Source organism: Tauraco erythrolophus, chromosome 21, assembly GCF_009769465.1.
Source record: "Tauraco erythrolophus isolate bTauEry1 chromosome 21, bTauEry1.pri, whole genome shotgun sequence".
Taxonomy (NCBI): domain Eukaryota; kingdom Metazoa; phylum Chordata; class Aves; order Musophagiformes; family Musophagidae; genus Tauraco; species Tauraco erythrolophus.
In genome coordinates, this window is record NC_141485.1 from 10,839,706 (window position 1) to 10,862,951 (window position 23,246).

Sequence of the window (23,246 nt, forward strand, 5' to 3'; positions counted from 1 at the left end):
TTAAATTCGAAGTAAGCCTAATCCTCAGTCTAGATTCCCCGCACGAAGAAACCAACTGAAGGAAGAAAAAGGCTCCAGCACTAATCCCTCTTCTAACACAACCGCAACATAACTCCCTAAATGGAGCAAGAGGGCAGGCTCAGAAACATGCCCCACTGGTTACCCGCTCCGGGCTCTTCCAGAGACAGAAGGGACAGCTCAAGGACCTTGCTCAACTTAACTCAACCTTGCACGGCTTAATTCAGAAGTTTGCTGTGAAAACACCTTAGGAGAAAGAGGATCAGGGAAGCGTCTTGCCAAGAAAGCAGTGACAAGGGAGCAACATTTCACAGATTCATAGATTTCTAGGTTGGAAAAGACCTTAGAGATCATCGAGTCCAACCGTCCCCAATCCCCATTAAACCATATCCCTAAGTAGATCATCCACCCTATTCTTAAACACATCCAGGGATGGGGACTCAACCACCTCACTGGCAGCCTATTCCAGTGGCTGACAACCCTTTCAGAGAAAAAGGGTTTCTAGATCAGTTCAGAGAAGATGAAGTTTTATGAGGCTAGGAGGGGGAAAAAAGAGTTTCTGTTATATTCCCGCCCTTCTCTCGCAAAACAAAGAACATGCTACTGGTTTGTGTCCCAAACTGTGATGCAGCTTCTGCTTGCAGAGACTCCCTGCATCCCTCTCCAGCTGAGCCGGCTGTGCTGGACAAAAATCTGCCTGTTATCTTGGAGACGTTACTACACTCAAGCAACATCAGCAGAGCTATTAGGAAAACTGCTGCAAGTTATGCAGGTTGCCAATAGCTCCAGGAGATTTCACAGTGGCCAAGGATAACAGAAAGCAGGGAAATCCCAGCTGTGCTCCTTCCATGGACTGTGTCCCATGTGCCAGCAGCCTGCGGAGGGGGACGGCAGCACAGGAGGATCCTCGGCACAGAGGGCAGCTGCTTCCCAACCATGCAACGCGATCCAGAATGTGGGGGAAGGATAAAGACGAGTACTTGTCCTTCATCTCCATCTGGGATTCTCTTCTAGTATTTTTAAGCAACGGTGCAGAAGAGCAAAGGAGGAGGAAAAATCCTCAGCAGGTCAGCTAGCTTCTTGCTGTAGTACATCAGCTGCTTTCCCTCTTCTTTTCCCTCCCATCTGGTCCATCACATACACAGTACTACACAGATCCCAGCAAGGGAGTGGAAGGGCTCTCACAAGGTCACATATCCCTTATGCTCACCCAAAGCCTGGATGAAGCTCACATGGGGCAGTGTTTGTCAAACTGAGTTCACATCTTCCCAAGAAAGGGTACTGAGGAGGACCTGAAATGCTCAAACTGACCATGGGACAACTACATATCTCCAACTACCAACAGCAGTTATGTGTCCATGTCTACGAATGGCAATAACAGGCCAGAGCAGATCCGATGGTCAGCCAAGAGCCCATCTTCAAACAGTCTCAAGACTTCCACAATTTTTTCCAGTTCCTTTCATGATCACAATTACTTTTGTTTGTCCTGTGGCAAGGAGTTCCATGGTTTAACCATGCAAAATGTGATGATCCACTTTCTCTTCTTCTGAAACACCTCCTCCAACTTCCATATGACATTTTCCAGCTCTTGTTTTAGAACAGACAGCAAATAACCGTTCCCTGTTCTCATTCTGCACACCATTCACCCACTTCATAAACTGAGATTTACCATATCCTCAGCTGCGTTTAAGTTGAAAAGTCTTTGTCTAGCTATCACACAACCTGCTTCACCTAATCTGCTCTTCCAACTTGGCCCATTCAACCATTGCTAAACACTCAGTGGTCATCCAAAACACCGGGCTTCCACAAAACCCTTCAGAAGATTGTCTGTCTGAGTCCTATTCAGTAGAATAAAGAAACCTCCAGGTCTTCAAAACATATCTCCTAAATATTCAATGTGGAAATCCCACGCTACCTTACTGCAGTCATCAGCAGTACCAGAAGCAGCTCCCATGGGAACAGGAGCTTCCCCAAGACCATAAGCAGGTCACCAGGGCTAGGAACTTGATTGCATCCCCATATCCAACATCCAAGAGAGGGACAAGCCAGTGAGGTCTACTGGGAGGGACTGGGATCTCCTATCCATAGGAGTTTGTATCAACTTTCAATGTATTCATATGACCTATTAGCTTGAAGGCTGACTACCACCCTGCTACATGCATCCAAGACGTGATGGGGAATGGCTGTTATCTCCACTCCATGGTCAGTCAAGGCCCAGGGAGTGACAGAGAGCAATACCTGGACTCCTAAACTAGACACACACAATGGGCCAGCAGCAGCCATCTATCTTGGCCATCTCTAGCAGGAACCCACCAGGTCATTTCCACCAACCTCCCGTGGAGGCGGAAGCAGCACCTTGGCCAGTGGTGCCTCCAATGCTGCTTTAATGGCCGGACTGGCCATTTGCAGAATGGCCCCATCAGAAACGAGGAAAGGATGGAGAGCAGTCAGTAAATTGGCAAGGTCTGTCTCTTTCTGGCCTCGCTCTCCCTGTTTCAATGGAAAAGCTGCAGAAACATTCACACTTCATTATATAAAATGTTGTACACAGGCCTGGCTGCAGGGCCGAGCCAATGTATATCACTTCAGAAAGACATCATTGCGTAATTTCTGTCAAGTAATTAGCGTGCTCCGCAGCACACCAAGCCGAGAGTTTTACTAGCACCAAACAAGGTTAGCAGATTTGTAAACAGCTTGCTATGGAGTAATATTTTTCTGCTCATATCGTCTAAAAATATCTTGGGAGAATTTGCTCCAGTACGAATGGCTCTGCTTGAAAGGATTTAAAACAACAAAAAAGCTTATGATAATTCAGAGCAGGTTTTTGCTTTGTTTGCCTGCCTGTTGCTGGCTTTTTGGTTCCTAACTTCAAACAGTTACACAGCCCAGAGCTTGGCTTTACTCAAACACCGTTTCACCAAAAACCAAATAAAACCCATGTAACACCTAGTTCCATCCCTTCCCCCCTTTCTACATGACCTTACGCATGGACAAGTTATAGTTTCTTGTTCATTTTACTGCAGGTCCAAGAGGGCTGGGTTTTCACATGGTAGTTGTTGCACCACTGGATGGGAAGATAGAATCTCTGTCTTGAGGAGCTGTGGGAGGAGAAGGCACTTGGGACCAGTTCAAAGCTCATAGAAAGCTCCATGGCTTCCTAAGTAAGTCCTGCATTAAAGATTTAACTCTTCCGAAGACCTTGCACCTGGAACCTGCACCCGGGCGAAGCCATCCTTCTGCAGGGAGGAGGATGCTCAGATGACTTTCCAGGAACCAAGGTTTGCTATTTCCCAGAAGCTTGCAGATGACCTATGCCCAGTTTAGAAGCCAAAAGATATTTTACTTCATCTGCTAATGCTCGAGTTCCCCATGAGAGTACTCAGGTCCCTTCAGCTCACCCACTGGCGGTGAGAAAAATCTTGGTTTATGCACTCTCATTCTAGGTGAGTTCACCACCCACAGCGTGGACTGAAGGTGCAAGCAGGGATTCCAGTAACCAGTGGTATGTCACCAGGAGCAGATCCTGACTCCTCAGCTGGGCTGGATCCCCAGCTCCTGATTAGGGTTGTAAAGGACACATGTCCCCAGAGTCACCAGCTACAATGTCAAATACTCCAAGTGGGCAAAGCTGCTGAAAAGACAGTGCAGAGAAACGAACTGTGCCATACCTCTGTCTTGTAAAATCAGGATGATAATACTGAACCTGAACAGGGCTTTAAATTAGTTTATATTTATGGCATGGCCTACTCTGGGGCCTCCCAGAGCTCCTTGGAGCAGCCATTGTCTGGTGGGACAGTGCTTTCCACGGCAAGACCACAGACTTCACTGGACTGCAGGCAAATGAACAAAACACTGTTAAGAGTATCTACTTTCTCCTACACTTGTGCCAGGTTTGGCCATTTTAGCAGTTAACTCTGTTAGTTTATTTGGGAAAAAGCAGACCATCGAGAGGTTTGTTATTCCATCCACGCTTATCATTAGGAGGCTGCTAATGAAACCACAGAGACCTCCTGATGCCCGGGAATGGCAGAAAGAGGAGTACAAAGTGGCACACTTTTTACACTTCATTGGGAAGCTTCATAAATTAATTGGAGTACAAAGTCAGGTCTAATTGATGTTTGTATTGATTGAACTGCTCCAAGTCTTAATTTTGGTTGTAAAATTCACTTTAAAATAGAGCCATTTATAATTAAGACAGGATCTGTAATTAATGGAGTTTTATACTCATAAAACTGCCTCTCTCATCAGTCTAAATTAAACTCCACATGAAAGTTTGTGCAAATTAAATACAGTAGACGCCAAAACTACTTTCTCCCAACTCTTTGCTATTCTTATTCATGTCAAAACATAAGTGATTTGGAGATGGGAAAAAAGTGATGAAGATTCTTATTAGACGAGGTGACAAGCAGGGAAGGGCACCCTGTGGGTGCGGGGAGACCTGCGATGGTGCAGGACACCCATGCCCACCCTGTGCAATGCAAGCACAGACAAAGACATCAATATGTGTCCAACTGATGACATCAAAGCCGTGTCCAATATGTGAGAGCAACAAAGCCATGAGCCATTTCCCACCCCCCAGCCTGAAAATTAATATATTATCCCTTTTGCCCAATCATGTCAATTCGTAACTCAAACCTGCTTCTAAAAATACTTTGTTCTAAAAGGGTCACACCAGGCCACCAAGACCAACGGAGTCTTGTGGGAGGGAGAGACCCCTCGCCTTGACGTGCCAGTGGTTATTTCAAACAAGGTCTGCAATGTGCCTGGCCATGCCCCCAAAGCCTCCTCAACAGCTCGAGCTCTTAATGAAGTTCTCCAATTCTGGTAACTGTGGTTGACCATATGACTCTTTCCAACTTGATCTCATTGGAAATCTTTACAGCTATCAACCACAATATTTACAAAGCACAGACAATTTTGGGCTTGTGGCAAGAAAATAAATCATCTTGGGCATATGTACATACATAAAAGTTCCCCAATAAATCTGTTTTGCATGTGTTAAAGTCTGCCTCATCCTTATCTAGGTAATTAGCTATTCACTTCTTCAAAGGCTCCCATTTAATTGGGGTTGCTGTTCTTAGTGGAATATCATTTCCTCTTCCCAAAAGGGCTACTACTATTTTTGTATCTTTTTTTTTTCTGGCTGCCACATTCTGGTTTTCCCACTAAAATTAAAAAGTCATTGCAGCATTAACCAAGTATTTATGGCTTGAAGATTCCTACACACGTCCCTGAGTCGATATCCATAAAAGCTTGTCACAGCTGTCTAGCATTTTCCCACGTAACTTCAAACTTGAGTAGAAGCTCAAGGTCCCTCAACAGCTACTGTAAAGAGCTACTCAGGCTGACTTGCTCCCTGGTAGATCCCAAGGGTCATCCTTTGAAAATGCCCTTCTGCCCCATGGACAACTGAAGATCAGGGGTTAGAGAAGTCTCAGTGAAATCTCCAGGTGAGGGAATGGATCACAGCCCGTTCCCTGGTGAACACCACCAGGGTTTCTCCCTCCCTTTTGGATAAGGTCTGTGTTAGTCCTTGGGAAGGCTAGACCCGGTCCTGCTCCCATTAAGGTCGCAGAGAATCTGAAACCACCATCAGCTAAAGCAGAGCTAAGGCCATGATGGAGACACAGAAAGCATCTCTCTGCATGAATGGAAAGAAAATGTTAAAGCTGGCATCAAACCAATTTCTTTAATCCCTTTTAGAGCTAAAACAGACAGGTTCATAGCCGTCTTGCCTCAGAGTTTCTCTTTTTAGTCCATTCTTTTAATTTGTTTTCCTCCCATCCCATCAAAGCCTCAGAGCTTCATGAACAAGTGCTGGAAGAGGTGAGTGGGAATGCAGAAAGTTGATTACTAGTGAACCACATAAATTATCATACTGGTAATTACCCAAAGGACTAAGGTTCAAAAGAGCCTCTTTCCTTTCCATCATCAATTCTCAGTCTAAACACCCACACGAGCCTTGGACCAGCCCATTCACACAGGCAGGCTTGCTCAGGTGCGTTACAAACTGGGATGGGACTGGTTTTGTGCCATCAAGAACCAACATAGCCTCACCAGCCAGTAGATAAGAGATGTCGATGTTACCCGTGCTCGTGTGCACAGATGGACACGCGCAGCTACATCCCAGAAAGCACCCCGTGACGTGATGTCCAGTCTTCTAGCACTAAGTCAGGGAAGCCAAAACTCAAGCTGTGAGGATGAAACTTTCTCTAGGAGTCGGTACTAAAAAGCTTTCCATTAGAAAGAGAAATAGACACCAAGGAGATGAGCCAGTGACCCAATTTTTTCAGCTACAGAGAGCGAAAGCCCAGCTCTGTCGATGGGAATTTTGCTCCTTCTATCAATGGGATCAGAAGTTCACATTTGCAAAATAGGCACGTTTTACTTTGAAGGCAACAAGTCCCTTTCCAAGCTGAAAGCAGCTTTTCTGTTGGCTAGGCACGGAGGAGGACATCAACCCTTCTGTCTCTCAGGGAACACTTCATGGGCAGCTTCTCCATACAGCCAAGCAATTAGGAAATTCAGGGATGTGCAATGTTTGGCTTTAAACGTCGTTCTGATGGAGAAACACATGCTACTGAGGTCAATGAGCTATCAGAAGAGCTTTTTATTTGCTGGGACTTCGCACTGTGACCCCAACCCCGAAATTGTCGTGTGCTTCAAAGCACCCTGGCAAGTGTGCGAAGGCACAGCAACTGCACAAAACACCTGAAAAACAGCAGCTTCGGGCCTCTGTTATTGCAAACAAACACCACCACAGACATTACCCAGTGCCTTATGGAGTCAGCACTTTCCCACAGCAAAGCTCCTGTTGTGCCATAGCAACACGTGCATGGTGTCCATCAGGCACGTATAATCCAGCCAAAAGCCTTGACTCACGGCTCCGTTACACGAAGGCAACAAACTCAACCTGCAGAAAAATTCCTCCAATCACTGCCTCAGAAAAAAAAAACTCTAAACTCACAAAATAGCTAATGAGAAACAGCTTTTTGAGTGAGAGGCTGCTTGCCTAATCCAATAGCCTTCTGCATTTTTTATCATGTGAACTTCTCCTAAAAGGACACACAAGCCTTACCCTTATCGACAGGAGTTACAGAAACCAAAGCACGTCTCCCGTTTGCTATCACGAGAGCAAAAAAAGGGCAGGCAGTAAATGCTGGACCTCAGTGCAGGACATCAGGACAGCCTGAGGCCAGCCAGAACCTCCCTCCAGAGCCCTGGATTAAACAGCCTCTTTATTTGCTTTGCTTCCATTTCCTCGGCACGTATATTCCACCCTTTATTGTGAAAAATGAGAGAGGGAGAAAAAAGAAGATGAGGAATATAGCAAAATAAAGCTGTTGAGAAACAAGCCTGGAAGGCAACTGGAATGAACTCTGAAGAAGTCATTAGCTACCTAACCCCTTAAACAGCCCCAAAATGGGGAGGAGGGAGGGGGAAGAAGTGTGCTTTCTTTTTGCATCTCAATCCAAACCAAACCTTGTATATTTTTACTGCTCAGAAGCACCACTGGGCTGAAACGCCCATTCCTCATGGGCTTGCCAGCAGACAGGGCTCAGCTCACAGAAGCTCATCAACGAAGCAATTAAAGCACTTGAGAGGCCATTTGCCTGACAAGTACATTGAAGAAGTGAGACTCCATGGACGTAAAGTTGCTTGTCTCAAGGTGACTCAGTCATGATTGTCATCATGTCATCAGCAAGTCTGCTGATGACACCAAGCTGTGTGGTGTGGTCGACAAGCTGGATGGAAGGGATGCCATCCAGAGGGACCTTGACAGGCTGGATAGGTGGGCCTGTGAGAACCTCATGAAGTTCAACAAGGCGAAGTGCAAGGTTCTGCATATGGATCGGGGCAGTCCCAAGCACAGGAACAGGCTGGGTGGAGAATGGATTGAGAGCAGCCCTGAGGAGAAGGACTTCGGAGTGCTGGGGGATGAGAAGCTCAACATGAGCCAGCAAAGTCCACTGTCAGCCCAGAAAGCCAACCGTGTCCTGGGCTGCATCCAAAGCAGCGTGGCCAGCAGGTCGAGGGAGGGGATTCTGCCCCTCTGCTCTGCTCTCATGAGACTCCCCTGCAGTGCTGCATTCAGCTCTGGGATCACCAACAGCAGAAGGACATGGAGCTGTTGGAGCAAGTCCAGAGGAGGCCACAAAGATGATCCGAGGGCTGGAGCACCTCTGCTATGGAGACAGGCTGAGAGAGTTGGGGTTGTTCAGCCTGGAGAAGAGAAGACTCCGTGGAGACCTTCTAGCAGCCTTCCAGTGCCTAAAGGGGCTACAAGAAAGCTGGAGAGGGGCTTTGGACAAGGGTGTGTAGTGATAGGACATGGGGCAATGGCTTTAAACTGAAAGACAGTGGATTTAGATGAGATCTAAGAAAGAAATTTTTTTACAGTGAGGGTAGTGAGGCACTGGACCAGGTTGCCCAGAGAAGCTGTAGATGCTCTGTCCATTCTATGATGCCACCAGTTTTGAGGATCCTTTGCAACTTGACCAGGATGCGAGGGATCGCTGCGTGTCCCTGCCCAAACCTCCTTCTCATCCCACCACAGCACCTTGCTGTTGCCTTGGCCAGAGAAGAAACATCACAAGACAAGTTGTCTCCTGAAGCACTTTCACCAAAAACACAGATTCAGCCTCTCTGAAACACCTCATCAACCTACAGCAGCTGCACGAGCTGCCTGTCCGGGCTCCGGATGAAATAAAACGTTTTGTTTTGACTCTTTTAAAGGAAGCCAGCCAAAATCTACGCGTTTGTCACACCTTCAGAACAGAAACAAGTCAAAAAGCTCAAATTCTAAATGAAACACTCTGTTTTGGAACAGATGAGATTTATTTTTTTTTTCCCAGCTTCCGATTCGTGCAAAAAAAGGGCAAAAGTAAAAATGTGCTGATTTGGCTCAAACTGAAACTGGTCCCCCTCCTTTTTTTTCTCTAAACTGCTGGTGAACTGAAAAATCCCATATTTGCACAGCTGAGGGTGGGAGGCAGCTCCTGTCCGAGGGCTGTTGAGTCCCACTGCCGGCCCCAGAGGTACGGGCTGGGCTCCTGCAGCATCTGCAGCCAGCGACCACGTTACCTGAGCCCATCACACGTCCACCTCCCCCAGGGCAGAAGCAGGAGAGAGCGTTGTTTCGGTGATATCCTCCAACTCCCTCTTTATTTTCTCATTTTCCCTTCTGCAACACCGAAATCAAATTTACAAAGCGGTGACAAGCTGCATTTCAGTTCTTGTGATGGACATTTCACCCGTCAGACACATCAGCAAACACGGTCTCACATTTCAAAGGCAGAAATTACTGTGTCCCTGCAAAGCGCAATTTAATCCTTATGTGCAAACATGGAGAATTGTGGAGGAAAAAAAAAAAAACACTTCGAATCTTTTTTACCTTCAGGAAGTGGCAGCAATTACAATCAGTTACGCAGCCGTATCTCTTCCCCCTCCCCGTCCAAACCTATTCACAAAATCTCATGCCCTGGATTAGATTTAGTTGAAAGAAGAAGAGTAATGAGATTTGTGGTCCCTTGCAAATTAAACCGAAATTGCCCAAAAGAATAATCCTAAAATACAAAACCCTGCCTCATCCCACATGTTGCTAATAGGCTTGTGTTCTAATGGCTTATTTAGAAAGAGGGACTTTTCTTCAATGATACCCAAACAATGTGCATTCAGGCACAGGAGACATAAATATCTTTCACTACCAAAGCTTTGGGTTTTTTCTATTTTTTTTTAACAGAATTCTTATCAAAATAAAGGAAACATTTTCAGAGAGCCTTTTGCGGTTCTGCAATACTAAAGATTAAAAATTTCAACTGCTGACACTTCTGAAAGTTATTTTTCTTGCTCTTACTTGTCTCATGGTTGTTGCTGCAAAGGGTCTCAGTGGTGCCTGCAACACCTCAGCTCTGGGCAGGATGTGGCCTGGGACTGAGCAGCTCACCATCTGCCAAACACACTCAAATTCCAGACGGATGGTTGATCCTAAGACAGACGTTTGATCCTATCTACTTTTCCCTCTATTGAATGGTGCCAGGACTTTGGGAAGACACTGAGGTCCACGATCTTATGTCACGACTCATTTTTAGTTTTGCTCCACGTGACGTTCACACGGCTCCTGCTGCTGGTCCCAACAGCACCACCACAACCCCTCTCTTTTGGTCCTCTCAGCCGAATCGAGGGCTCAACTGTTGTTCAGATGAACAGGAAACCAAGGCAGACAGCAAGGTGCGGGCTCAGCTCATCGTCCCCAAACCCACACGGTGCAAGGACCACGATGTCCCCAGAGAGCCCCTGGCTGAGCCCTCTCTGCTGCGGGAGTCGCATCACCCAGCGACTCAAGAGGTGCAGGACTTTGGGCCGACCTTAGTCTGCAAAGAACCCACAGCAATTTTAACTCATTTCATTTGGAGAGGGAATAATCTGTGCCAGATTGGCATCAGCCTGAGGAGCTGCAGTGATTTCAGCCCATGCACCCTCCACTGCAGCAGCAGCTCTGGCACCGAAGGCTGGCAAAGCATTTTACACACCACCACTCTCTGCCTGGCTCCGGTGAGCTTTGCCCCGGCTGGCCAAGCTTGCCGCCGTCCCCCGCAGCACCCACCTCCTCCCAGCACCGCGATCGCCTGGGCAGATTTGCACCCCTGTGTTTTCCTAAGCAGGCAGGAGCTAAGGCTGACTTCAAAGGGTTTGTACTGATCCTCTTTGATGTCACCAAAGCCAGTCGAGCTGGAACAGCAGCGCTTCCCCACCAGGCTCCCGCTCTGTCCCCCTGTCCCCATCTGGCTGGTGACTGTGGCCACAGGGTCCTGTGAAAGCTGACAACTGCTGCATGTAGTGCTGGCCACCAGCTCTTTTAGCTCCGGGAACAGCAGATCCAGCACTGGATGCAGCTGCCCATCCTCTCGTCTCCTCTCCATCTCCCAACTCTGCCCTCCACTCCCTCCCGCCCAGCACCCATCCTGCCCCGTCCCGGTGCTGTACAGCTGGCCCCGCATTCCTGCCCTGCTGCCCCTCCTCTCCTCCTGCCTTCCCCAGCTCCAACTGTTCGGGAAAACACCCAATGCAAATCCTGGGAGGCAGTGCCCTTGCACAGCCCGTTGAATAAACCTGGCCTTTGCACCTATTTCTCATCTCATCCGGGGCTGAGGTGGCCTCAGGACTCACGACTGGGCAAGAGAAACTGGGAAACAAAGATTTCCAGCCAGAGGGAGAGGACAGCCAGGTCTTTTCATTTAATTCCTGGCATTACTATCATCTGCCTCCCTCCTCTGGACTCACACCCTGCTAAGTGACTTCTTGCTCTGCCAAGCCACCGGCCTCATCCTCAGGAAGATAAATGCACTTTCTCGTAAGCAGGGGCAAAAGGACGGGGACCGTAAATGCCGTCGGCAGAGGTGGCTGGCAAAGAGCAGCTGTGGGCGACGGCTGCTGCCAGCAGCGCAGCAGGATCGGGATGCTGCCTGGTGCCACTGAGCAGATGCCCCAACAGCCAAGTGGAGGCCGGGAGCACTGACCTTGACATCACAATGCTTTGAACGGCATTCCGAAAAAAAAAACCACAACAAAAAAACATTCAAAAGAGCCAGGTGAAACCCTCTCCAGATCACTGAGTTTTTCTCCCTGTCATTTTTGCCGCAGTGCTACCCCTCTGTGCCAGCATCCCCCAGTGCCACCAACAGCCTCGTTTGTGACCACAGGCACAGTGGCGCGGGGACTGGGGAGTCAAAGCAAAGCCAGTGATCACGGGGAGCAAGACTCACAGATAATGCTTGAGCCAGAGGTCTTGCAGCACCCCAAGCAGTGGCAGATGCATTGCTCTCCTCTCCATTCACAGGTGTCACTGCTGCTAGGTAAACTGAGGCACAAAAAATCAGCGATGGTCAAAACATCCCAGTGAAGAACAAGAAATAGGTATCTGGACTCCTGCTTCTCCATAGGTACATCTAGCTCCTAAACCTCATTATTTAAGGGGCACACCTGTTCCTAATGTGTTGCTCACCAACCTGGGCTGCAACTCCAAGGACACTGTTGCATCTTCCACAGCCAGGAGGAAATGGCCTGCCTCTTGTAGGCAGGGTCTGTACCTTGGGTTAATTAGTTAATTATATTCAATTCAGTCCAGCTGGGTAATAATGATTGGATGCCATACTAATGTTCCTCTATAGAGAAAGCAAAGATGCAGTGCAGAACAGGGGCTTTTTTTGCAGATGTTTGCGCTTTGGTGAGGTGGTTCTTCCAACTGAGGCAAGGGAATTGATTCAGGTTTGCTTATGGTTTGCTGTGACTTGACTAAAGCTGAGGTGCTGAAAGACACAGTGACCCAACACAGCCTGGCTAAAATATCGGTCTCCACAACCCAGAGGTGCACCTGACAGTCTGCAGCATCGCGACCACGAAAACGGCACCTGCACAGCGTGCCGAGCATCACAGGAACCTCCAGACCCTTAAGCATTTAAAATCACGGCAATTAACGGACGAACCTGCAAAGTCTAAGGCTGACTAACTCTAAGACACTCTCTGCGACTGGAGACCTGGCAGAGCTCACAAGACCCTCAGGTGCATCCTACTCCTGTGCTTTGCAGTCATCCATGCCAGCGCTCAGGGCCTCTCGCTCAGGTCCGCGCTGCTGGGAACCGCTGGCACGCTGAGCCATTCATGTTCTGACTCACTCTGTTGGCACCTTGTCCGGGCCCTTCTCGAGCCATGCATCAGCCCCCGAGCCCAGCGCTGATACGGAGGCCCTGGGAAATGAAATAAATCCTGAGGCATTTGCTCGGCACCACGGAGGGGATGTCTAAGCCAGCTTAAAGCAGGTCAGAGTATGGGTTTATGCCTCTGTCTGTGCAGTTAACTGAGAAGAAGTGGCTTAGCAGAGTAAATTTTAGTTGGGGAAAGACTGCTCGACTCTCAGGAGATGCTAAGGCTTCCACAGAGCTGAGGGTTCCCCAACGCCCCAGCCCCGCAGCTTGGGACAGCCAGGACACTTCCTACCCAATTCGATAAAGAATCACAGAATCATAGAATGGTTTGGGTTGGAAGGGACCTTCAAAGATCATCCAGTCTAACCCCCTGCCATGGGCAGGGACATCTCCCACTAGATCAGGTTGCTCAAAGCCTCATCCAACCTGGTCTTGAACACTTCCAGGGACGGGGCAGCCACAGCTTCTCTGGGCAACCTGGTCCAGTGTTTCACCACTCTCAGTGTAAAAAATTTCTTCCTTAGATCTAATCAAAATCTCCCCTTGTCCTGTCACTACACGCCCTTGTCAAAAGCCCTTCTCCAGCTTTCTCATAGCATCACTTCCATTTCTGGGGTGGCAAAGCCGTTCTCAGGGTGCTCTGGATGGAAATCTCTGTTCCTGTGGCACTGCCAGCCCCATTCAGCCCCAAAAGCCACAGAACTGGGTCAGAAATTGGTGCCTCCCTTTGCCAAGGAAAGATGCTCTGGGCAGCTTGATGGCATCCCAAATGAGCTCACTGCGAGTTGGACCAGCATGAAAAGGTGTGCTTGGAGGGGGCTGCCTGGGCATGTGGTGGACAACACACCAACACCTCGCTGTACCCACAGCTCTCCTGGCCCTTCAGCTGCAAAACAGGGGAGACAGCAGCATTTCATTCCCTTTGCTTCTAGTCCCAGGGTGTGTGCCACATCCCTGTGGGTCTGGGGTGCAGAGACCCTACCCTGGCCCCCGTCCACCCAGGCACAGCTAAGGAGTACATCTGCAGACCAACAAGGCAGCAGGTAAGGATGAGACCCCTGAGTCCACACAGCAACGCTTGCTCGAATAGGACCAACTTGCTAAAGCAGGAATTTTAAGGCAAGGGATTGAAGGAACTAGTAAAATTAATGATCCAGCCTAGCAGCTTGCATAAAAAATTAAAAATCCATATTAAAATTTGTATAAATGTGTCGCAGTGAGATTTAAGTGCCTTTTAAAGCATGTTTAGCTCTCGATCGGAATTCGCTCCGTTCCGTGGCCCGAGGCGATGCAGGCAGCAAGGCACGGGCTGGCTGCGCCGAGAGCCCGGCTCGCAGAGCCCGGCAGCGTCCGAAACGGCCGCGAGGAGCATCAGCCCGGCACCGAGGCCTCGGCAGCAGCTCTGCGGTGAGAGACAAAACCAGCAGCTTCCGAAGGAGTTGGATGAAGACACAGGCTGCAGCCCCCTCCCCAAAACCATCTTTGTCCAGCTTGAAGAGACTCCTCCTCCACTACGATAAGCCATAAACCCTCAAGCCTCTGACCAAGGATATCTGAATATCCACCACTAATAACTTGCTCGCTCGCCAGCCAGTTCCTATAACTATGTCAGCATAGCTGGAGTTCAAACAATCTCTTTAATTGTTGTCCAGATGGTGTCCCTGTAATTCTAATTTGTTGGCAGCCAATCTCATTTTATTTAGACTCTCTTGCTGTAAGGACTTTTTCCTCTGGGATGATGCTGATGCCTGTTCTTATATTTCGGGGGTGAGGGCATCCAGGTGAAACATCTCCCCTTGGCAGAGGGGGTGAGGGACACGGGGGAACAGAGCCTCTAGCCCTTCCCAAGGCTGCACCCAAAAAAAGGGCTACCCCCCCGGGTAATCAACCTGCCAAAGAGCTGGCACCTTGTGCAGGGCTTGGGCTGTAAAGCATTGGGGGGTGGAAATACTTGCTGTTCTGGAGGTTTTTTCCCAATCAGTAGCTTTCTGCTGAGGATCTCTAATGCTGGAGAAAACCCAGCGCTGATCTTCAAGCCCCAGTGGTCCCTAAGGCAATGCAGCAGCTAAAACCTCCAAGACAGGGTCTTGCTCTCCGGTGAAACCCAGAGGAGCCAGATCTCCTTGGGCACAGCCACTTTGGGGTCCAAACACTCATTGCCTGCTCGGGGTGGAAAGTGCTGCTCATTTCAGTGAAAAAAAGCTTTCCTGGAGGCCGAGAGTGAGAGGTCGGTGATGCTGGGGCTGGATGGACAAACGTCCCCAAAGCCAGCCCACGGGAAATGAGCCCCTCAGGTACATGGCAGCGGGGCAGGGGCCTCGTGTCTGCTGGCTGCTCCAGTCAATGCTGACGTCTGGAGACTACTAATGAGGCTGGGGGAGACCACAGGGAACTGTGACTGTGAATCCCTCCCTTGGTGAGTCCCCTTGAACCTCATCAGGGCTAGGCTGGCCCGGGGACAGGTGGCCACAATTTCTCCATCAGCAACTCCGCTCATCTACTGGGCACTGTCTGGAGCAAACAGGCACCTTGCAATGAAATAACACTACGCAGAATATTAATATTGCACCAGTTTTATGATTTTTTTTAAGGGAGGCTGTTCCATACCCGAAACTATCGAGTCCCAAGGAAACCCAGACTGTAATTAAAATACGTAACTGGAAAACTAGCAGAAGGAGCTCAGCAGAAGTGAGAGCTACAGCTGCTTCTGTCCACAGAAGAATTTGCATAGTGATGCTGCAGTTTTATATTCAGAGACACGAAACACTATTAAAGCCCAATATAAGACGTAAATTATTCCATTTCCAGCCACAATCACTCACAGTGGAGACACTGTGGATAAACCTCTCCTTAAAAAGAACTCTGCAAAAGAGAAAATGAGCTTTATACAGTTCCATCCACTCAATGAACAGGCGCTTGCAGTGCTCACACGGGAGCCTGGTCTCACAGACCCACACACAAACCCATGAGCCGGCCGTCGGAGCATCCCGGTGTGGCCATACCCCAGCACATGCCCCCCTTGCTATGTCTCCTGTCCCAGGGGAATATCCTCACAACTCCTTCCTCACCAACAGGCTGCTCTTTCTTCCTTATTTCTCTCTCTTTCCACTTTTCCCAATGTTTTTTTCCTTCCCATGGACAAAAAGCCGAGCAGAGCAGCCTCAGCCCGGGTGCTACTACATGAGTCAGTCGAGTGACTAATGTCTCTGCTCCTCGGGTTTCCTTCCTTGAGCACACCACTTCTCCAAAACACCATTTGATCTCACCTGGGACACTGAGGATGATCGGTCCCAGCCGGCAGCATGGCGCAACCAGCTGGTGCCGCAGGCTGGAGGGAATCTGCCCGTCCCTGTACCTCCTGCACCCATCAGCAGGGTTCAAATCTCCACTAGCAAACAAGCAGATCCAGAGAAAAAGCAACACCTGGGGAGAGATACGAGGAGTCGCACGGCAGCCCTGGCTCTCCAGCAAGCACGAGTGTTTATCGAGCCTTTCTGATAACGCGAGTGAACTAGGACCTGGATCAGCTACAATCCTCATGGCTCAGGAGGCTTCTGCTAAATAACAATCCCCAAACGAGCCTGCAAGGAGACAGTGCTCTGCAGCATCATGGTCCCACTCTTCCTGGGACTTACAACATCCAAAGACCATCATATCAGACACGCACAAGAGGGTAAACACCCCTGATTTTGGCCCTGTTTTCAGAGGACAGCGTGACTGTGTTTGCGACATGGGACAATTTACCCGGTCCCCCTCCCCAGAAGGGACCCAGTGCCCCACCAGCCCCATGAACAACCACCTCGTCGTGCTGCTGGGACTCCAGAACCAGCTGCAGCCCCAACACATCTTCAGCCACTTGTCATTGCAGGCATTATCAGCACGTGGGAGACAACTGTTTAATTCAAATCCATATGGGCATCATTTAACCATGCCCTTTAAATTATTTCAAGATTTGCTTCCCAGTACACTCTGAAGTCATGCACAGTTGACTTTGACGCAAGAGCTCAGGAAAGAGTGACCCAGTTAAGAACTTCTGCAGGTGACAGAAATGGGGTTGCTAGAAAGCAGTAGGACCAGATAAAGCACGTCCTGCAATGTGATGTATGACCTATAACAATAGAAATGTCCCCTGGCAAGGGAAGTCCCCAGATTACTGCCTTGAAGTCTACTGCACCCCAAGGTCTCGTAGTCAGCAGCTGAGCCCCCGTTTCACCCATTGCTCTGCTGACATCTGCACTTTAGGCAGGCAAAACCACGCACTGGAATTTCCACTCTGGATCTCAACCTTAAGGACTGGTTGATGTCTACAACCAAAGAAAAAAAAAATATACATACATCTCCCAGCCTAGAAAAAGCCTTGTAGATACCACAGATCCCACCTGGGGCATGAGCTATGTGGTCTATGGCACCACGCAAACATGGTGGTGCCATGATGACGTGTGGTGAGCAGATGCCACCAGCTCTCCTGCTGCCATGCAGCAATGTTTCCTCCCGCACGGGCACCGCTGATTTCAAAGGCATCTGGGTCAGGTAAGGATTTACCATGATGTCTTTCTGGACAAATAGCTGCTGCTGTGGTTCACACTTGGGTTTTCTCTGCAAGGCACTGACTAGCATGCATTTCACAGACACTTTTTGCAAAGCCTACTTATAATGCATGTGCCTCCCTTCAGGTGATATTTGTCAGATTCCTACTATGGAAATGTTTTTACCTCCTGACAATACCCTTTAGATAGCACCTATGGAGGTGGATGACTCAAGCGTGACACGATGATTTCCATCCACCATCTTTTATTAAAAATACTCCTAGTGGTTTGTAACGCGAAGACAGAAGCTGATTTTAAGAGAGATGTGGAAACCACAGAGTATGCACAAACCATGTCACAATTTTATGTCAACCAACAATAGCCAGAAAATCTATATGTAAAATAATTCCTCCCAACCTTAATTTATAATCTCATGCATAGAAACCGCTAAGCATATGGCAATAATATCCATCTGAGACCCCTCCGTACTTCGTGGTCCGTAAGAGGCAGGTTACGGACGGCCTTCCACTTTGAACTTTGTCATTTGCTCAATGTTACAAAGTTAAATATCGCCCAAAACGGCTCTCTGTGAGGTAGTTCTCTTTGTGACAGTGACGGCTTCTAAAAACCCTTCACGCTACTACAGAACCACAACCAGCAAACACCGCTGCTGGGAATAGACGAGCCATCAGTGGAGTGACCCGTTATCTCCCCAGCCTCTTTCCTCACTGCCAGCATAGTATTTAAAGCAGGATGGAAAAAAAAACAGAGCGGAGTTAAAGTCGACAGATGGCTGATGCAAGTCGGAAAACTTTTCATAGGAGAAAAATAACCAGTTGGAGAAGAGGCAGAGCAGCACCCTAGGAACATTGCTCCAAGCGGCACGTGTTCATCCAAAAACCCAGACTCCTTCCCCCTTACGTTACTTGAAGCCAGAAATATTTTTCATTCCCTGATCTCTGTATTATCCTTCCTCCACTGCCCACAGGCTGCAAACATGGAGATTGGGTTGGTGTTTGCTGCAGGGATGTGCACGGGACACGCGCTGTGTTCCAGCTGGGCTGCACAGCCCCTTCGCCCTGCAGCATCCCAGAGTCTGCGCTTGCAGAAATCTTTCCTAAAGCAAACGGCATCGAGGCACGTAACGCTAGACACAAAAAAAAAAGAAAAAAAAAAATCATCTGCTAGAAAAAACCCGACAGATTAGGCACTTGTTGGAGCCTTTGGCGCAGAGCAGCATTATAGCAAATTCCCACCGACTTCGCCAGCTTCAAACCTTTAATAATTTAATGTGTGACTGGAATTTCTCAACAGGCTGGAACTCCCTCGGGACCAAAATCTCATTGAAAAAGAAACCAAGGAGAATTTGGCATCTCTTTCCCAGCCTGCAAGATTAAATGCAAATATGTTATTGGCATTGAGCTATCACAGCTCAACATACCCACGAAGCTCCCATACACTGACATCAACTTCTCAAGGAAGAACATTTTGTTACTCACCCTGACATAGTTTATACTTAAAGGCAGAAAGACAATTTCTGGTTTGGGTTTGGGCAGTGAACAGTGGTACCTTCACCATTTACCAGCACACACAGGCACTGATCTCGTATTAGTGACAAAACAGTAAAATAGTGACTTCTGACCTAATATTACATATAATTTCCAGTGGCTGGGCTGTAATCGGGTAGGTGGCACACCGAAAAGTATCTCCAGCTTCTTATGCTGCTCTGGCTTTAGTGGACATGAACCAATTCCGTGCCACTTCTGCATTTGCAGGTGGAAAAAAATGGCCGGAGGTTGAGCTCATCTCTGCTGGGCGAAGAACTGGGGCATATCTTCATGGTGAAGACATAAAGCCCTCGAAAACAGGTGTTTGCCAAGCAAAAGGCTGTCAGAAAAAAAATATAACTGAATTCTAACAAGAAGCCTGTGCTTAACAGCCGGAGAATAAATGGATGATTAGTTAAAGATCTCCAACCGTCCTCCTCAAGAGCGAGGGGGATACTCTTTGTGCACAGAGATGAATGAACTCTGCTGCTCTCCAATTCAACAGCACAGCTACAACGGGGCACCGACCACGTCGAACGGACGCAGCACTCGCATTAATGGCGACTTGGCCGTCGCCTTCTTAAAAGACGACTCCTCTACACCTAATTCGCTTCATTTGCCGTTAATTAATGGAGATGATCCACAGCCTCTCGAGTGCTGGTTTCTCCTTGGGGAAGGAGGGTCTGGCCATGGGGCCGTGCCCCAATGCCTCCCGCAGCTGCTGCTCCCACCCTGGAGCTGCAGTGGGAAGGCGATGCCGAGATGGCTCTTGAAGCTTGCAGACCACCCGGCATGGCTCAGGCTGACAGCAGGGAGACATGGGAAGGATGGAAAGGAGACCGGGCTTCCTTCCCACGTCCAGCCATAGACTATTTCCACGCAAACAGCAGGGAAACAAATCAAGGACAAGCCTTCCTTGTGCAACGGGATGGCCCTGACAGTGTGTTGCAGCCCTCGTGCCACTTGAATCAGCTCTCAACAGTCGTCTGCAAATCTCAAAGGCGGTTACAGCAGACGTGCTCTCATCAGGGTAGGCACAGCAGAAACCCCCTTGTTCTCTGCATTTGAAATAAACTGTGAGACCTCATCCAACATCTTCCTGGTATTGCTCATGAGCAATGGTCTGCTCAGCCAACCATTGTCATCCTGAATAGGGACAACAGCTAAGCTCTACCTTGAAACATAAATTGCCATCTATAGGATGCACAGAACTGTGCCAGTTCTGTTTTGCTCACTGTCGTGGTTTTAGGCTGATCTGGCAACTAAACTCCATGCAGCTGGTCTCCTACTCCAGTAAAGTGGAGAGGATTAAAATATAATAAAAGAGCTGAGGGTCGAGACAAGAACAGAGGGAGCACCCACCAACCATGGTCCCGGGCAAAACAGGCTCAGCTTTCTTAAAGCAAAACTATTTATTAACAGTTACTTAAAGAATAAAGACAAGCAAAACCAGTTATTTAAAAGGATAAAAAGAAAACAAGGCCAGATCTTAAAACAACACTTCTCCACCCCCCTTGCCTTTTCTTCCTGGCTCTACCTTCCCCCCAGTGGCGCAGGGGGCAGGGAATGGGGGAGTGCAGGTCAGTTCATCCCATGCTGTTACTGCTGCTTCTCTTAAAGGAGGAGGAGTCCTTACACTATTGTCCCTTGCTCCAGTGCATCCTCTACTCACGAGGAAAATCCACAAACTTCTCCAGCGTGAGTCCTACCCGCAGGATGCAATCCTTACCCCATCAGATTGCTCCAGTGCGGGCTTTACCACAGTGTCGGATTCTTAGGGAGTTGTTGCCACTCGCTCTGGTGTGGGTCGTCATACAGACTTTAAACGCACCTCGACCTGTGCCCACGATTCACAACAGGCTCAGGCTCAGGCATCTCCTCTGAACGAAGCACCTCCCCATCGGCGGGGGTCATCCCACAGGCTCTAGATGCACCGTGCTCAGGCTCTGGCATCTCTTCTCGACGTGGTTTTTCCACGGGCTGCGAGTGGGTCTCCGCTCCCCCGAGGACTGCCTTTAGCTGCAAGGGGGAGCACTCGCCGTCTCACCACCGGTTCCAGGGGAAACTCAGCTCCGGCACCTCGTCCCGTTCCATCGTCACTGACCTCTTATCCGTGTGGCCGTTTCTCTCAGATCTCGGTCCTCTCTGGGTGAACTCGGCCCGGTGGGTGCCCCGGGAGCGGGTCTCTCCCAGAGTTTCCCAAGTGACTCCGTCGCCGCCATCCTCAGCGGGTGGTGCAGGCCCGGCCGGGAGCCAGGGAGCGGGGGCAGCGCCCCCCTTCCCTCTCCTTGCTCCTGGCACAGGCACACACCTTTCCGCTTCCTTTGTCCGACGTAAATAGGGCAATTCGCAGAGGCGCCGATTGGCTCAAGCCCCGAGGGGGATGGGAGTCCGGTCTGATGGGCAGCTTCTGCCACCCAGACCTCCCCCCCACATCAAACCATGACACTCATCAACTCAAATCTTCAAGCAAAGCTCCTGTAATCCAGGAAAAGAGCCCAGCCCTCGTGTTCCCAGGGTCTTAGCTAAGCCACACTGAAAGTGGTTTCTCGTGTTCATCTTTCATCTGAACTGCATTCAGCACATACTCATTGGGAAGAAGACGAGTGGTCACAAATACTCAGAAAACACTATTTTTACCAAAGATAAGCTTGCAAAACCAAAGCCAAAGATTCCAAGTCAAAAAGGCTTGAAAACTAAGGTCTGATTTACCAAAGCACAGCTGAAAAGTGGGAGGGTGGGCAGAAATGTTGCCCTTCTGTTTTGCCAAAATGCCTCCAGCCTGGAAGGACCATTTCCACCTTGCACCATTCCTTTGCTCATTTACTCATCAAGTTCTCCATCAAGACCGTTGATTACAATCATGGCTTGTAGCAAATGTCCACTGGGAAGCAAACCAAGAGCTTCAATTTGTTTCACAGCCCTCAAAGACCAGCTGTCAACAATATTAACTTTTGGTTAGAAATGACCCCGGTGAGCCACAAATCACCGAGAAAAGAGACCTTCCCACCGTCAACCAGACTGGGAGTCTACTTGGCCTCACACTCTGTCTGTGAGGCAGAGGGATTAGCAGCAACCAACTTCTAGAGAGGAAATTATGGGATCCCACAGGCAGCAGATGTGGACAACCTTCCTGATAGCCTTTGCCAGCCTGAGGCAGGTCTGTGCTCTCAATCACTGACCTGGAAAACGGAATTTTAAAGCTCTTTCCAGCTTCTTAAGCCACAAGCCACCTCCACACATCTTGTTATATTGAGACACAGAGAGCAACCTCACTTTTGAAAGGCCACAAAGCAAATTAGAAGACTTGCTAAGAAGACAAATTCAGGTCTGCAGGTTCCCAGGAAAGGCTAAAGGCATCTTTATAAAAATATATTAGCCTAACTTTTTCTCTTGCAAAGTTTTGCCCATAAAAAGCAGCCTTACTCTTTCAAAAAGCTGCCTTGCTCTTTCAAAAAGCTGTCTTATTTCTAGGCAGAAGGATAAAATCTGAGGCTAAAATCAGTCTACAGCTCTCAACATAACTTTGGTCGAGGACCTTTTCTCTGTCTCTGATCTGCTGAGCCATCTCACTTCTGACCTGCCTTTTGCTCCTTGCTTCACAGGGAGAACACCTCCGGTTATTGCATGACAACGCTACAGAGCAGGTGAAAATGAGCCTTTCCCTGTTCCCAGCCCCCTTCGGAAAAGTGCAAGGACATTGCTCACCATCCAGTTCCTCCACGGAGATATTCGCTAGCTGTTCGCTGTCGCTGCCAGCAGAGAGTGAGCGGTTCAGATAGTTGCCCTTGTACAACAAGCCAGCTGTTACATGGTGGAATGGCATCTTCTCCCTGGGCACAAGAGAAAAGGGATGAGAAAGGCTCATTTTAATTATTCGTCTCGGGTTTATTTGCATAGTGCAATAGCCTGCCATGAAAGAGTAGCTGGTCCAAAGCATCCTACACCAGGGAACGCACACGGAAGGTGGGTGCATGACTGATGGATTGCAGATTTTATTTAGTGTCTAAGACAGGTGCTAAACGAACAAACAAACAAAAAAGCAGCAGCTGCTTCTCTATGCCAAACAAGTTAGCAGAGACAGAACAGTGATGCCGCAGGAAAACATGAGTCTCTAGCACTTTCATTGCATCTTGCAGCCTAGAGATTTGCTATTTGATAATAATTATATAGTGCATAGGGGTCTACGTTGACATGCAATTAAAAGGTGATAGGATCTGGCAGCATGACTTTCAAAGCCATGTGAGGGTCTGGACACCAGCTCTCAGACCCCGCTCCAGAGCCTCTAGACCCCTACGACGGTTCAAGCTCCCCCTGCCTAGAGCATCCGTGCTGAGCGAGACGCATGTCCCACCAGTGCCTCTGCTCCAGACCTCAGTGGCCCTCACTGAAAGAAAATTCACATTCGAGCAGGGACCAACAAGGAAAATTTTCATCTCACAAATACGACA

General features: G+C 48.8%; 1 protein-coding gene across 2 annotated transcripts in view; it reads right to left on the reverse strand.

Annotated features, from left to right (window-relative positions):
* The window catches only part of CALN1 (calneuron 1), a 134,281-nt gene that overhangs the window by 88,188 nt on the left and 22,847 nt on the right, over positions 1 to 23,246 (reverse strand). Inside the window, exon 2 of one of the 2 annotated variants that reach the window (XM_086624721.1) lies at positions 22,504 to 22,624. In XM_086624721.1, the coding sequence (XP_086480847.1) occupies positions 22,504 to 22,624 (121 nt within the window). Of the gene's footprint in view, positions 1 to 22,503; positions 22,625 to 23,246 lie in introns of those variants that run through there. The other variant, XM_009983759.2, reaches the window with a different exon arrangement.